This window comes from Myotis daubentonii, chromosome 1, assembly GCF_963259705.1.
Source record: "Myotis daubentonii chromosome 1, mMyoDau2.1, whole genome shotgun sequence".
Taxonomy (NCBI): domain Eukaryota; kingdom Metazoa; phylum Chordata; class Mammalia; order Chiroptera; family Vespertilionidae; genus Myotis; species Myotis daubentonii.
In genome coordinates this window covers 8,861,698-8,876,056 of record NC_081840.1, presented here as the reverse complement: position 1 = coordinate 8,876,056, position 14,359 = coordinate 8,861,698, and the positions used below count along the sequence as shown (strand labels likewise).

At 49.7% G+C, this 14,359-nt stretch overlaps 1 protein-coding gene across 2 annotated transcripts in view; it reads left to right on the top strand.

Annotated features, from left to right (window-relative positions):
- Positions 1 to 4,817: 4,817 nt before the first annotated feature.
- Positions 4,818 to 14,359, top strand: part of FBLN5 (fibulin 5) — a 70,709-nt gene continuing 61,167 nt past the window's right edge. The window contains exons 1-3 of one of the 2 annotated variants that reach the window (XM_059687781.1): positions 4,818 to 5,283; positions 8,916 to 8,970; positions 10,650 to 10,701. In XM_059687781.1, coding sequence (XP_059543764.1) covers positions 5,267 to 5,283; positions 8,916 to 8,970; positions 10,650 to 10,701 — 124 coding nt within the window. In that variant the 5' untranslated portion in view covers positions 4,818 to 5,266. Of the gene's footprint in view, positions 5,284 to 5,515; positions 5,797 to 8,915; positions 8,971 to 10,649; positions 10,702 to 14,359 lie in introns of those variants that run through there. The other variant, XM_059687772.1, reaches the window with a different exon arrangement.

Below are 14,359 nucleotides of genomic sequence, written 5' to 3'. Positions count from 1 at the left end.
TGCTTAGGTGTTGTATTTGTTAGGTTTCTCCAGGGAAACAGACCAATATTTTTTTTTAACATTATCTATGTTTAACATAAGCATGACACAGAGGGCAGACACTATGCAGGATGGGATTAGGACGTCCAAATACAGAGAAATAGAAAATACGCATTTTCAAAAATCTGTAGGTTAAAAGGTAAAAAATAACAACAAAAAAGAAAATATTTGCAATAGAGATGACCATGGAGAAATCTCACTATAGAAATAAAGATGGGCAAAGTCAAGATAATTGATGTTCTTTAGGGTTTCTGGCTGAGCTGGCAATTTGTCTCTGGATGACCATTTTCTGCTTTCACAGTAAGAGAACAACAGCTTTTTAGCTAAGCAGGTTCCTACAGAATGTGAGAACATGTATCATTTTGTGACACATACCCGTTGAGCTATTTCTATTAAAACACATCACCACCACCCAAAACCCTAAACCAAAGTCACTAGTAGGGTGGAACACATTTGACTTTTATATTAGTTCTCAGGGAGTAAAGGAACTACCCTGACTAGGTGACTGAGAAGTCAGGAGAAGAAATGGATTTAGGGAAATTTAAGGAGTTGAACCTTTGACTTTGTCAAGAAAGAGACACGTTAGGGTTGACGAGAGGGATTTGAGAGTCATCGGCACAATGCTGACGGTATATATCAATGCCCCATAACAGTAGTAGGAGAATTTCCACAAGAGGGTCGTGAGAAAGAGTAGAGAGGCTGGATTTAACTTTGGGGGACTTTTTGGCCAGAGAGGAGGAGAAAGAAAGAGTCTGGAGCAGATGCAGTCATACTGAGGAAACTAGGATCACTTAAAATCATGGACATGAGAGGACAAGATGGATTATCAATGGTCAAATCCTTCAAGCGACAAAAGAACAATTAAAAATGAAGGGCATGGTATTTGGCCATGAGAGCACGAGGGAACTTAGGAAGCACCATTGTGGGTGAATGGTGGCAACATGGCCGGATTTCAGAGAATTCAGGTGGGACTCGGTGGGGTGACCGACACATGTACCCATGTGTCATGGGTACTAGCTGTGTAAGCAGTAAGTCAGAGAAAGCAAGTGTTTACCCTGAGAAGGAATATATCTTCCAAGAACTCCTAGTGGTTTATTGGACTCAACCATTGCTGGCAGAGGCCTCTCACACATTCTGCATTTCAGTGAAAGGCCACAGACAGAGCTGCCAGCCTCCTGCACTCTCCTCCTGCCCTTTGAGCCCACCCTTATGAATGGCTCCTGAGACCATCTTTCCACTGTAAGATAGAGACCTGCCCTGTCTAATGGAAATGTCCCGCTACATCCTCATTTGCATCTTTACCGGCCAATCTGAGTGGCTTCATAAGGACCAATCAGGGCAGTGCTATTTGGACCAATCAGACTGTGCACATTTGGATTCCTAATTTGCATAAAAATGGACCAATCAGAGACAAGGCAGGACTTGATAAAAAGCAGTCTCCCCTTTGTCTGGACAGACCCCACTTTTGGGGGGCTCTTCAGGTTTGCAAACTGGTTATCTGTATAGTTCCTCCTTTGGGATACCCCATATTGGGGATTTCTGTGGGTATTAGATTGGTGGCAGTGAACTTTTGTTGAAACAAGGCTTGGTAAACTGGAAGAATGAGGACTGTAGACTCAAAAGGGCCTGGTTTAGGCTAGAGTTTGGATTGTTTATTATCTGTGTGGCCATAGTGTCTCTGGGTCTGTTTTTTTTTTCATGTGCAAATTGGAGGGGGTGGGGGTCACAGGAGAGGGTGTGTGTGGAGTCCAGCATGATCATGAACATTCAGTCGTGTCACCTTCCCTGTTTTACATTCTCTCCTAGAAGGGCAATGTGATGTAATCATTTTTGGACAGTGAAAAAATAAATAATTTAATATTAGTAGTCAAAATATATCATTACTTTTATTAATTTTGTGAAATTTACTCCCAATTTGAAGCATCAGCTTAAAAAGAAAATAGCCCATCTGTTTTCCAACCCCCAGCACAGTGAGGAAGTTGAGTTTGACTGGAGCCAGGAAGGCCCCATTCAGCAGATGATAACCTGTTCCCTTGACGTTACAATTTACGTTTTGTGAAGTTGTTCTGTGGTTGTGATTGTATTTGATTCCAATGATGGGAGGTGAGGTAGATGTTAGGATCTTTATTTTGCACCAGAACAAATAAAAAACCCCCACAAACCACTTAGAAAAGGAAATGATGGTATTTAAAAGCCAGAAGGATCACTTAGCAGTTCATGCTCAACAAACCTCATTTTCTTTTTAAAAATAGAATTGCTAGACAGGAAATGCTACGATACTGTTCATTTTGATGTTAGCAGGACATCGGATAAAGTCCCCTACCAACTCTTTGTGGACAAGATGGGGAAATGGAAGCTGAGTGAGAGAAGTGTACATACAGAGGAGCTCACAAATCCTAAAGTCCGCTTCCCTGTAGAACCAGCACCCAGATCCAGAATTAGAATATTACCAGCACCCAGAAGGCTCCTGGGGCCCCTCCCAGTCACAACCCTATTTTGATTTCTATATAAGTGGAGTCATCCAATATGTACTCTTATGTGTCTGACATTTTTTATTGGTTGCACAATACTTCATTTTTGGAAGCTCTTCCTTTATTTAACTCTGCTGGTACCCAACTGATGGACTTTGAGGTTGTTCACAACCTTTTGCTATTATGAACTTTGGGGGCAATGAACAACCTCGTAAAAAATGTGTTTAAAAAAATATTTTATGATGTGAAATTTCTAATACATACAAAGTAAACAGAATAAATGGACACTCAGCTTAGACAACTATCACCATTCTGCCATTCTTGTTAGATGTCGTTGTAGAGTCCTGCGGGGGGCTTAAAAAATTAATACTCCTCCCCCACCCACCACCTTCTAAGTCCTTCTAGCTGGGCTAATACATTCACAGAGACAGATTAACAATAGGAAATAAAAATGTTAATACATGCACATGGGGAATTCACAGAATCATGAAACGACATTGTTTCATGTGAGGCGACAGGGGTAACTATGACATTTTGGACAAGGTAGAAAATGGGGAACGGAGTCTCAGATTCCAGAAGTGAGGGTGGGAGATTTATAGGTAGCCGGGGAAGAGCGGAACACCTGTGGCTGGTGGACGTTTGCTAGCCCACCCAGAAACAGTGAGACCCGGGCGGCAGTTCCAGGAGGCTGCTAGGTCGCACACCTGACGGTTCCGCTCCCTGAGGAGGTCTCTCCCTCTGCATCTGCTCCAGCGGTTCTCAACCGTGGCTGCACATGAGAATCACCTGGGAATCTCTTTAAAATCCTGATTTCTGGGCCTCATCCTCCGGAAATCCTGTTTCTTTGTTACTGATGTTGTGGCCCCACCCCATCACAAAGAAACAGAATTTCCGGAGGATGAGACCCAGAAATCAGGATTTTAAAGAGATTCCCAGGTGATTCTAATGTGCAGCGAAGGTTGAGAACCACTGTGCTAGGCAGTAAAGGGGGCAAGGTCAAAGGTTCTTTCTTAATTACCAGCTTAAAAATCAATATACCTCCCGGCCAACGTGGCTCAGTGGTTGAGCGTCAACCTATGAACCAGGAGGTCACAGTTCGATTCCTGGTCAGGGCACATGCCCGGGGTTGCGGGCTGGATCCAGGGTTTGGGGCGTGCAGGAGGCAGCCGAAGAATGACTCTCTCTCATCATGGATGTTTCTCTCTCGTTCCCTCTCCCTTCCACTCTGAAATCAATAAAAACATTAAAAAACATCAATATCCGGAGGGCAGCTTCAGGTGGGGAAACGGGCCCCTCCAGCAGGATTCCATTCACTTCCCACCACCACGCCCTCCCGAAGGCTGGCCCCGCAGACTGTGGCTCTCCGCTGTGGGCCAGGGGGTTCCTCACCTCTCTCAATGGGGTTAAAGGACCGCACAGCCTCTCCAGTCAGTGGGCGCTGTGGAGGGGCCCCTGGGAAGATGCAGGGGAGGGAGGCCCTCGACCCCTGCCTGTCCACTTTGGTCTCTTAGGGAGTAGTGTCTCTGGTAAGATTTAATTTGATGAAAAGGGTTCCAAAGCTTTAAAGAGAGAAAAAAAGAAAACGAAAAAAAAACAACCCTTTGAAACCACCAATATAATGAATATGAAGGACTTAGCATAGCACTTTGAGGTTATCATCATCCTGTTTTTCCTGGCTGTCCTCTTCGTCTTTGCAGATCACCTTTTCAGTTGTTAGCATCACCTTTTCTTCTGTTATAATCACCAAGGGACACTTTGCTTTCTTAATGAAAAATAATATATTTTTCTCTCGAGCCGGGTGGGGATAGGATTGACATATAACTGTGTGTAGGTTTAAGCCGGCCAACGCGTGGATGTCCTGCATGGACACTTTTTAATTAAAGCAAGAACGTGCCGCGAGAGCCCGGGGTGGCGGCGGGGCGCGCCCGGGAAGGTTTGCGTTGCACAAGCTGGTGTGTCGCGCCCCGTCGGCCAGATGCCGTCCCCCTCCACCCCTTCCCCTTCCACCCCTTCGGGAAAATCGCGCGTTCCTGTCGCCATCTCCCAGCCGCTGCTTCCCAATAAATCCTAAGACCCGAGTGCCCGTCGGGGCGGTTGTCCTGAGCGCAAGTGACTGGAGAGGCAGCTAACTTTGCATGGGCGTCCCCCAGCCAGGGGCGCTGGGTCCCCTCCCCCGCCGCGGCCGGGACCGCCCCGCCCCGCGCGGGGATGTCCTCCCGGGTGGGAAGTAAAGGGTCCGGAGGCCCTCCCCGCCCCCCGCCCCCCGCGCTCCGCACTTGCCCGCCCCTCGCCTCCAGCGGAGATGCTGGGAGCCCGAGTGCGGCTGCTCGCCCGGGACAGGGCTCTCCTCCCAGCGCTGAGCACTGGGTCCTGGCAGACGCCCCAAGATTGTTGTGAGCGCTGTAATCTGAACCAGCTGTGTCCAGACTGAGGCCCCATTTGCATTGTTTAACATACTTAGAAAATGAAGTGTTCATTTTTAACATTCCTCCTCCAATTGGTTTAATGCTGAATTACTGAAGAGGGCTAAGCAAAACCAGGTGTTTTCCCCGTCGGCTCTCCAGTGGCTCGGAGGACCCAGGCTCTCCCCTTGTCCTCTCCACGACTCGCTGTCCCCCCCCCCCCCCCGAATAAAATCTCAGCCAGCCCCGCGGGCCCAGAGGAGGCCGAAGTTCAGGAACTGCTCCGAGGGTCCCCCCCGCACTGCCAGCGCCGTCTCTTTCTCCCTCTGCTTCTCCGGCTCCCGCGCCTTGGACATGCCAGGATTCACAAGGTGGGTTCTCCCTTCTGGACTCTTTCCCCCGGGGTCTGGAAAGCTTCCCGAACGCCCGATGGGTGGGAAACGGCTCTGCACGGATCCAGGCGGTGTCAGGAGACTGGGAAAGGCGTTAGCCAGTGATGCAATGACATCGTTGATTATAAAGAGCTGCGCCTCCGCGCGCTGCCTCCAGGAGCTTGCTTTGGGAGTGGGCATTGTATGGTCCGGCTCCAGAGGCAGCCTCCGACAGAGCCTGCAAACGCCTCCGTCCGAGCTCCGTCCCTCTCTCTGGTCGGAAAGGCAAGCTAATCAAGTGTGCCGCTTCCCCCCCAAAATTCACATCCTCTTGTAAGTTCGGGGAGACCGGTTACTGGTTCACTCGCCGATCTTTTGCTGCCTCGGCGGCTGGACAAGCGAGGGGGTGAGCCGCACATCCCGGGCCAGGGCTGCCCTATATGTGCGATCCAAGGGCATGCGACCCAGAAGCCTGGAGCCGATGAAAAGTGGGGACCGCAGACAGAACTACATGTAAGCAAACGTCTTGCTTTTCTTTAAGAAAAATTGCGATTCCCGTCGAGGGCTCCTTCAACTCTGAAGAGCTTTATCTAGATTCTATCTGCACAGTCTTTATTGAGCAAAACTCTTGAAAATGTCGCTGCTTTACTTGTTTATTTAAAATCTATTTTATTGATTATTTTTACAGAGAGGAAGGGAGAGGGATAGAGAGTTAGAAGCATCGATGAGAGAGAAACATCGATGAGCTGCCTCCTGAACATCCCCTACTGGGGATGTGCCCGCAACCATGCCCTTGACCGGAATAGAACCTGGGACCCCTCAGTCCACAGGCCGATGTTCTATCCACTGAGCCAAACTGGTCAGGGCAAAATGTAGCGATTTGAGAGAGAGAGAGAGAGCAAGCGAGAGAGCGCACATATGCTGAAAACTAAGCTGTAATAATGTCACCCTGGATTGGGGACACACAGCCCTGGTCCCGTGGGTCTCAGGATGGTGCACAAAGTGGGTGGACCCACTGTTTTCCAAAGTCCCGGGGACCAGTTCTGAGCATCAGAAGTTTCCCTCTAGTTAGTTTATTTTTGTGGTTTTCTAGAGTTTTTTTGTGACAAGGTGCCACTGTTGGTGACATGAGAGAGCAGCACTCGTGGGTGTTATTTCATTTTGTTGGAACACCCTCTCCGTTAGCCTGGAGCTTACCTGGCCCCCAAGACCCAGCCGTGGCTCTTCCCGGAGGCTGGGCCTGCGGCCGCACCTCTCAGAGGGGACCTGTCTCTGAGGGCTCTGGACCAGAGAGCGCGGGGGAGTCGGGAGTCGGGGGAGAAATGAGGTTAGCACGCCTTTTCCACTAGCTCTTGAAGTCCACGGCATTCAGGCAACCTGTTCTGTCTCCAACATAAACGAGACAGGGTTTTATAACCATCTGAAAGGAAACTTCATGCGAAGAAACAGGAAAACATTGAAATTCATCATATACAGCCTGGAAAATAAATTTGTTATTGTTCTCTCATTCCTTCCAGATAGAAATCTGGCTGTCGCAAATATCAAAAAGCCCTGGGATTTGGCTCTGCGCTTTATAAGGTCGGAGCTGTCTCCAGCGAGCGAGACCCTGGCTCACGCAGGCACTTAGATGCGATGAAAACCGGGGGGTGCTCAGGGTCTTCTTGCTTGGGGTTGGAGACGTAGTGAAGGACTTGGGCTTGCATCTTTGGCGCCACACTGGGGTTTTGTTCCCTGTGGATGTCTCCTTAATTCGAGGGCCCACCACGGACCTAGAGCTGTTGATTCAGATGAGCCTTGTGTTATGGCTGGAGTGGGTTTTGCAATCTATCGAACACCCTTTCCATGAAGGGAGGGATTGTAAAGTGGAGGTGTATTTGACAGGAATAGGCCACTGAGTCCAACCAGGGCCCAGGCCCCACTGCTCTATCCAAGAAGCCTTCAAGGTCACCTCCTCCAGAAAGCCCTCCTTGACTTTCCTGTCCCTAACTCCCAGCCTGGCACTTAATGGGCATGTCTGTCAGTGTCCTAACCAACATGTAGAGACATTCTTGATTCATGTGGCTCCCCAACCAGCTCTCTCGGGCAGCGATTGAGTCCTAGTTTTGTGGCTCTTCTGCCTGGGGTTTACACCCGCGAAGAGTAGTGACTCAGACAAATCCCTGTTGAATCATAACACCAAATAAAGCTCCACATGTGTATAGATTTTATATATATTTTTTACCGCCTTAGTCATGTTTAAGTATACAGTTCAGTGGTGTTAAGTACATTCACACCGTTGTTGTGCAGCCAACCTCCAGAACTCCTTTCATTCGCTTTGCAAAACTGAACTTTATCTGAATTAAACGACTACCCATTCTCTCCTTCCTCCGGCCCCTGGCAACCACCACTCTATGTTCTGTCTCTATGACTTTGATTGCTGTAGGCACCTCACATAAGTGGATCATACAGTGTTTATCCTCCTGTGACTGGCTTATTTCACGTAGCAGGATGTCCTCAGGGTTCCTCCAGGTGTGGCACCTGCCAGAACGTCATTCCTTTTTAAGGCTGAGTAATATGTCACGGAACGGAGACACCACATTTTGCGCGTCCATTCGTCCATCCAGGAATGAAAGGTTGCTCCCACCTCTTGGCTCTTGTGAACGATGCTGCTAGGAACGTGGCTGCACCGGCATCTCTCTGAGACCCTGGTTTTCATTCTTTGGGGTGTGTACCCGGAAGTGGGGCTGCTGGGTCCTATGGTGATTGTACTTCTAATTTTTAAAGGATGGGCCATCCTGTTTTCCATAGCGGCTGCACCGTTTCTCATTCCCACCCCAGGTGCTCCCGGTCCCTATTGCTCCACGTCCTCCCCACGCGTGCCCTGCTCTGTTGATTAGAGCTCCCCGGGTGGGTGTGGCGCTCCGCGGTTCAGTTTTGCAGAGTGAATGAAAGGAGTTCTGGGGCGGTAGCGATGCCGTATTTTGAAAGCATATGGGCGACGACACTTTTATTGGGAAGAAGTTTGTGTTGTGGAGGGTGGGAGTCTCCGGCTCAGGGAGGTTTGGTGGCTTGTGGATGTCAGAGCTGCCCCGACCCTCCATTTCTTGACTCCCCCTAAGCTTCCTGCTGTGCTGCTTCTCCTGTTGCCCGGTCCCCCTGGTCCTCCTCTGCTCCCTCAGGGGCAGCGGGATGCACACTCCACCCCCTGGATCAGCTGACTTTCCTGCAACACCTTCCTTCTGTGGGACCGTGTGCCTCCCATTTGCACTGTCCTGTCACCGTGGGAGGGCGCGAGGGCTCCTTCCCTCTGTTACCGGTTCAGAGTAAAGATGTTTGAACTCAGGCCGGCTGGTGCCGGAGGTCAGAGTAACTGGCCAATACATGGTCAATACCACAGCCGGCGGGGTTTAGATTTGTGCTTTGAAGTAGCAAAACCTTTCATTTAAAGAAATGCCGTCTAACACATGATCTGAACATCTGACACCAGTGGAACAGACGGGTCTGTATGGGGTGGTTGGGGTCCCTGGGGTCCCCCCATCTAAGCCCAAGGTGACCTCCCGTGGTAAATGCCCAGCAGCGGGCGGGCCGTGTGCCCTCAGACCCGGCTCCTGGAAGTGCCCTGGGCATTGATTTCGCCTTTTTGCCTTTCGCAGGATTCTCACTGTCACCATTCTGGCTTTCTGGCTTCCACGTCCTGGGAATGCACAGGTAAGGTTTTCATTTTGTGAATCATGTTAAACATCAGGTTGTCCAGCCACACATGGTAGCATCCTAGGGTTTTTTTTGGTGGGGGGGGGGGTGACGTGGTTGCGGGGGGGCTTTATAGTTTACCTAAATCGAGCCCTTCTTTATACAGAGATGAAAGCTGGGGCTCAGAAATGTTGAGACCTGATCGAGGTGATGCAGTTCACACGTGGCAGGGCGGGGACTGGGTCCCTGACTCCCAATCCAAGGTTCTTATCATCGGATCCTCCCCCCTCATTTGCATCCCTCTGGGGGTGTCTTGACTTACATGAGATGTTAAGTGAGATGTGCTCCGGTGTTTCTGGGCAGGGCTACCCCTGGGTGCCTGCCCTTGGCATCAGTCGGTGAGCCAGGAACCCAGCTCTCCTGAGGGTCAGGGGCAGCCCCCTGGCTCCAAGGCTCCTGGGTCTACTCCCAGGAACGCAGGCTAGTCCATCCTCTCCACACACCCACCCTCAGCTCAGGGAAGCCCGACTCCTGACGCCTGGTTCCTGTAACATGGCAGGCTCCAGGGTCTGCCCAGGAGGACCCCTGACTGTCGACCCCATGGCGCTTTCCTCTCTCTTTAAACATTGATTTCAGAGAGAGGAAGGAAGAGGGAGAGAGAGAAACATCAGTGATGAGAGAGAATCATTGACGGCTGCCTCCTGCCCACGCCCTACTGGGGATTGAACCCAGAACCTGAGCATGTGCCCTGACCAGGAATCGAGCCATGACCACTGGGCCACACCGGCCAGGCCATGACGCTTTTCTAAACGCATAAAGTTGTAACTCACGTGGTATGTGAAGCCGACAGCCCTTGGGGACGGTGGAGATCTGTTTCTGGAAGTGTCTCTGTGATTGTCTTCTGAGGTTGAAATGGAGGCGTCTTCCCAGTGCTGCTTGTCCTAGGACAGTGGTCGGCAGACTGCGGCTCGCGAGCCACACGCGGCTCTTTGGCCCCTTGAGTGTGGCTCTTCCACAAAATGCCGACTTCTGCGCATGGGCCACGAAGTGTCAATCTCTCTGTACGTGCGCGCCCGCACGTGGTATTTTGTGGAAGAGCCACACTCAAGGGGCCAAAGAGCCACATGTGGCTCGCGAGCCGCAGTTTGCTGACCACTGTCCTAGGAGACTGACTGCATCACTGTGTAGCTTTTATTTTACGTACAGACCTCAGGATCTGGTGGAGGGTTGCACAGGGTGCAAAGGACTCACACTGGGTGCTGAGAAGGTGAGGTTAAAAGCACTCAAGGAGAGTGAGTGCCCTTAAAAAGCAGTCACATCCCTTCCCAGAAAGGAGTGGACACAGGATGTGCCTGGTCAGGCAGATCAGATGTCATTATTACTGCGTTTCATGAAAAAGCCCCAGGAACCATCTGCTAAAAATAGGGGTTTTGGAGCAACAGTGAGGGAGCTTTACAAGTAATGCTAAATATAAAAAAAGTACGAAAATGCAGAAGAAGAAGAAACAGGAGAAGGAGAAGGAGAAGGAGGAAAGGAGGAAGAAGAAATAGACATTATAATACAAGCATTAGTATTATGGCTGCTGTTTTTCCCCTTGACTCTATTTCCTGAACTTTCTGTGCTGCCATTACAATGCGTTTACAGTTAAGCAAAAATCAGTGAGTGAAATGACCTCGCCTCCTCCTCTGTCCCCACAGCAACAGTGCACAAACGGTTTTGACCTGGACCGCCCGTCGGGACAGTGCATAGGTAAGAGGCCAGGGACGACCCCTCAGCGGGTGGGGACGCTCAGTGACACTGTTGTCCAGGATTGTCAAACCTGTGTTCGCCTTGCCCAAGGGAGATTCAGTGCCCCGGAACGGATGAGGTCCCGACACCCTTCCATCCACCACCTTCTCTGTGCCCATCACCTTAGCGGTTAAGGCTTCACCGTAAGCCCTGGGAGGGGGCAGAGATGAGTAAGAACTGACTCCTGTTCCCAAGGGGCTCGCTGTCTGTGTTAGTGTCCTGTGGCTGCCATAATAAATTACCACGGACTTGGTGGCCTAAATAATACACATTTATTATGTCACTGCTCTGGAGGTCAAAGGTTCGACAGAGGTCTGCCAGGCTCACACTGAAGTGCCAAGGAGGCTTTGTTTCTTCCTGGGTGGCGGGCAGAATCCATGTCCTCGCTCATGTGTATTGCTGGCAGAATTGAGTTTGTTTCTTTTTGTAAATTGAGATACAGTTGACATATCACTTTGGCAAGGGTAAACTGTCCAACGTGTTGATGCGATGTGCGTATACATTGCAATATGATTACCACCATAGCGTTTGCTTTTTTGTGGTGAGAACACTTGAGAGCTACTCTCGTAGCAAAGTTCAGTCACACAACACAGTCCTGTTAGCGATAACCACAGGGGTGCGCATCAGGCCCTCAGAACTTACCAGAACTTACCCGAACTTTTGGGCTCTTCTACCAGCCTCTCCCTGTTTCCTCCGCCCCCCCGCCCCTGGCCACCACCATTCTACTCACTTTGTTTCTAAGTTTGGCTTTTTTCGATTCCACATACAAGTGACATTATACAGCAGTTATCTTTCCACGCCTAACTTATCTCAGCATGACGTCTCCAAGATCCACCCATGTTGTAGCAGATGGCAGGATTTCCTTCTTCCTTGTGACTGAATGCTATTCCTGTGTGTGTGTGTGTGTGTGTGTGTGTGTGTGTGATATCTTCTTTATCCATTCATCTAGAGAGGGACACTTAGGGTGTTTCCACACCTTGGCTGTTATGAATAATACTGCAACGAACATGGAAGTGTGGATAGCTCTTGGAGATCCGGTTTTCATTTCCTTTAGATAAATGCCCGGGAGTGGAATAGTTGGATCAGATGGTAGTTCTGTTTTGAATTTTTTGAGGAACTCCCATCCTGCTTTCCCACAGGTTTGGTTTCTTGTGGTTGTAGGACTGAGGCACCTGTCTTCTTGTGGCTGTTTGCTGAGGACCCTTTCCAGTTCCCTTCCCTCACTCCTTGGCTCACGGTCCCTTTCTCCATCTTCAAAGCCAGCACCGCGCTAAGTGCCTCGCGAGCTTCTAACCCAGCGGTTCTCAACCTTGGCCGCACATGAGAATCACCTGGGAATCCTTTTAAAATCCTGATTTCTGGGCCTCATCCTCCGGAAATTCTGTTTCTTTGTTATGCGGTGGGGCCACAACATGAGTAACAAAGAAACAGGATTTCCGGAGGTTGAGGCCCAGAAATCAGGATTTTAAAAAGATTCCCAGGTGATTCTCATGTGCAGCCAAGGCTGAGAACCACTGTTCTAATCTCTTCTTTTCCCATTGTTACATCCTGACCAACCCTTCTGCCTCTTCTTCCCCTTTTAAGGGCTTACATGATTACAGTGGGCCCACCCAGATGATCCCTACCTCAAGGTCAGCTGACTAGCAACTTTAGTTCCCTCTGCTACCTACTTCCCCTTTGCCAGGTAACCTAAGGTAACCATAGGGTTGGGACAGACACGTTGGGGGCTGTTCTCCTAGCACACCATCTAGTGGGAGAGGTACACCTGGGTGTAGTGAGCGCCACCAGGTGGAATAAAGTCATGGCCAAGTTGAGGCAATAGCGATGGGCCCTGCAAAAGGAGGAGAGGATCCTCTTTTTGAATTGGATCTACCTACCTACCTACCTACCTACCTATCACCTACCTAGCAATATCCAATTCAATATAGATTCAATTATATATGAGATTATATATGAGAAGAATGAGTAGGAGCCTGAGAAATGGCATTCCACGTGGAAGGAACAGCATAAGCAAAGACCAGGGCGGAAAGGACGTTGAAAGTGTAGAGTACAATGGGGCCTTGACTTACGAGTGTCCCGACTAACGAGTTTTTTGAGATACCAGCTTTCTCTCGGCCGATTTTTGCATTGAGTTGATAGAGTCATTTGCGTTAACGAGCTCGGTCTCAGAATGAATAAAACTTGTAAGTTAAGGCCCCACTGTAGTTTGTTGTGGATGGAGCATCGGGTACATAAAAAGAATAAGGCAGCCCTGCCTCGGATATATAGTTAGCTTTTTAATTATATTTGATTTAGGCCAAATCATACCTCTTTCCTGAGCTCATGTCAGCTCAGAGAACCAGAGGGGAGATAGACGGTTTAAAAAAATGACAAGTGGTGAGGAATAAAACTCTGCCCTGGAAAACCTAGGCCTGAAGGGGATGAGGCGGTGCCCAGGGGCACAGAAAGGGGAAGCACCCATCTTTTCAGACCCACCAGTTTTTAATAATATATTTACTGATTTCAGAGAGGAAGGGAGAGGGAGAGAGAAATAGAAACATCAGTGATGAGAGAGAATCATTGATGGGATGCCTCCTGCATGCCCCACACTGGGAATCGAACCGTGACCTCCTGGTTCATAGGTCGACGCTCAACCCCTGAGCCATGCCAGCTGGGCATGCTGACCCACCAGTTTTATGGGTGATTTCACGCTTGCAGCTACTGAATGGGCCATTCAGAGCCTCAACATCTCTGGTTCCCAAGGTGGGAGCTGGTGGGAGTTGCTCAGGTGAGATGGCTGGGAGGAGCTGTCAGCATTCAGGCATCTCTCCCCCAGCCTCCTGTCCCCCGGGGAGCAGCCCCCAAGGCTAGGGAGAGGGCCCAGTGTGGGGGGCAGGTCAGCTGCTCATGCTGGAGCCAGAGTTCAGGCCTCCCTTGCCCGGGCCTGGCCCAGGAAATCAGGTTTTCTAGAGCACCTACCTCCCCTTCCAGGCATAGCAAGCAGAACACCAGCCTGGCCGGAAATGGGCCCTGCTCCTGGCATGGTGTGAGCTGACTTTCAAGTAAGGCTCGCTTTCCTAACAAGTAACCAGCTCTTGGCCAAGCCTTGTCTTTCTTGAAGCCCAGCTGTTATTCGGAGTGGATATGGGAGCAATTCTTAGGTGTATCCCAGTGTTTCCTGAGTATCCCGTGGGCACACAGATAAACTCTTTTTTCCCATAGTTATATCTTTATTTTTACTGTTACCCTCTATTTATGTTCATTGATGGTGTTCATTTGCCGCAGTCACGTAAAAGTTTTAAAAATATGTTTACTTGAATTTCAAATGTGGGTTCATTTTTTAAAAATATTAAGCACATGATAATACAGGCTTTTGTGGATAAGGCCACGGCCGTGGTGGTGGTATTTGATGGCTGATGTTTGGGGGACGCTAGTCAATTTGACTCAACGTGGCTACCCTGTGGGAGTACCTGCGGGTGATGAGCCAGGCACTGTTGGGCGCCGATGCTGGTAAAGTGTTTGGTGTGTGTGTGTGTGTGTGTGTGTGCGTGTGTGTGTGTGTGTGTGTGTGTGTGTGTGTGTGTCTGACTCAGGGAGCCCCGTGCACAGTGTGGCCAGGGGCCACTGACGCTCTCCCTTC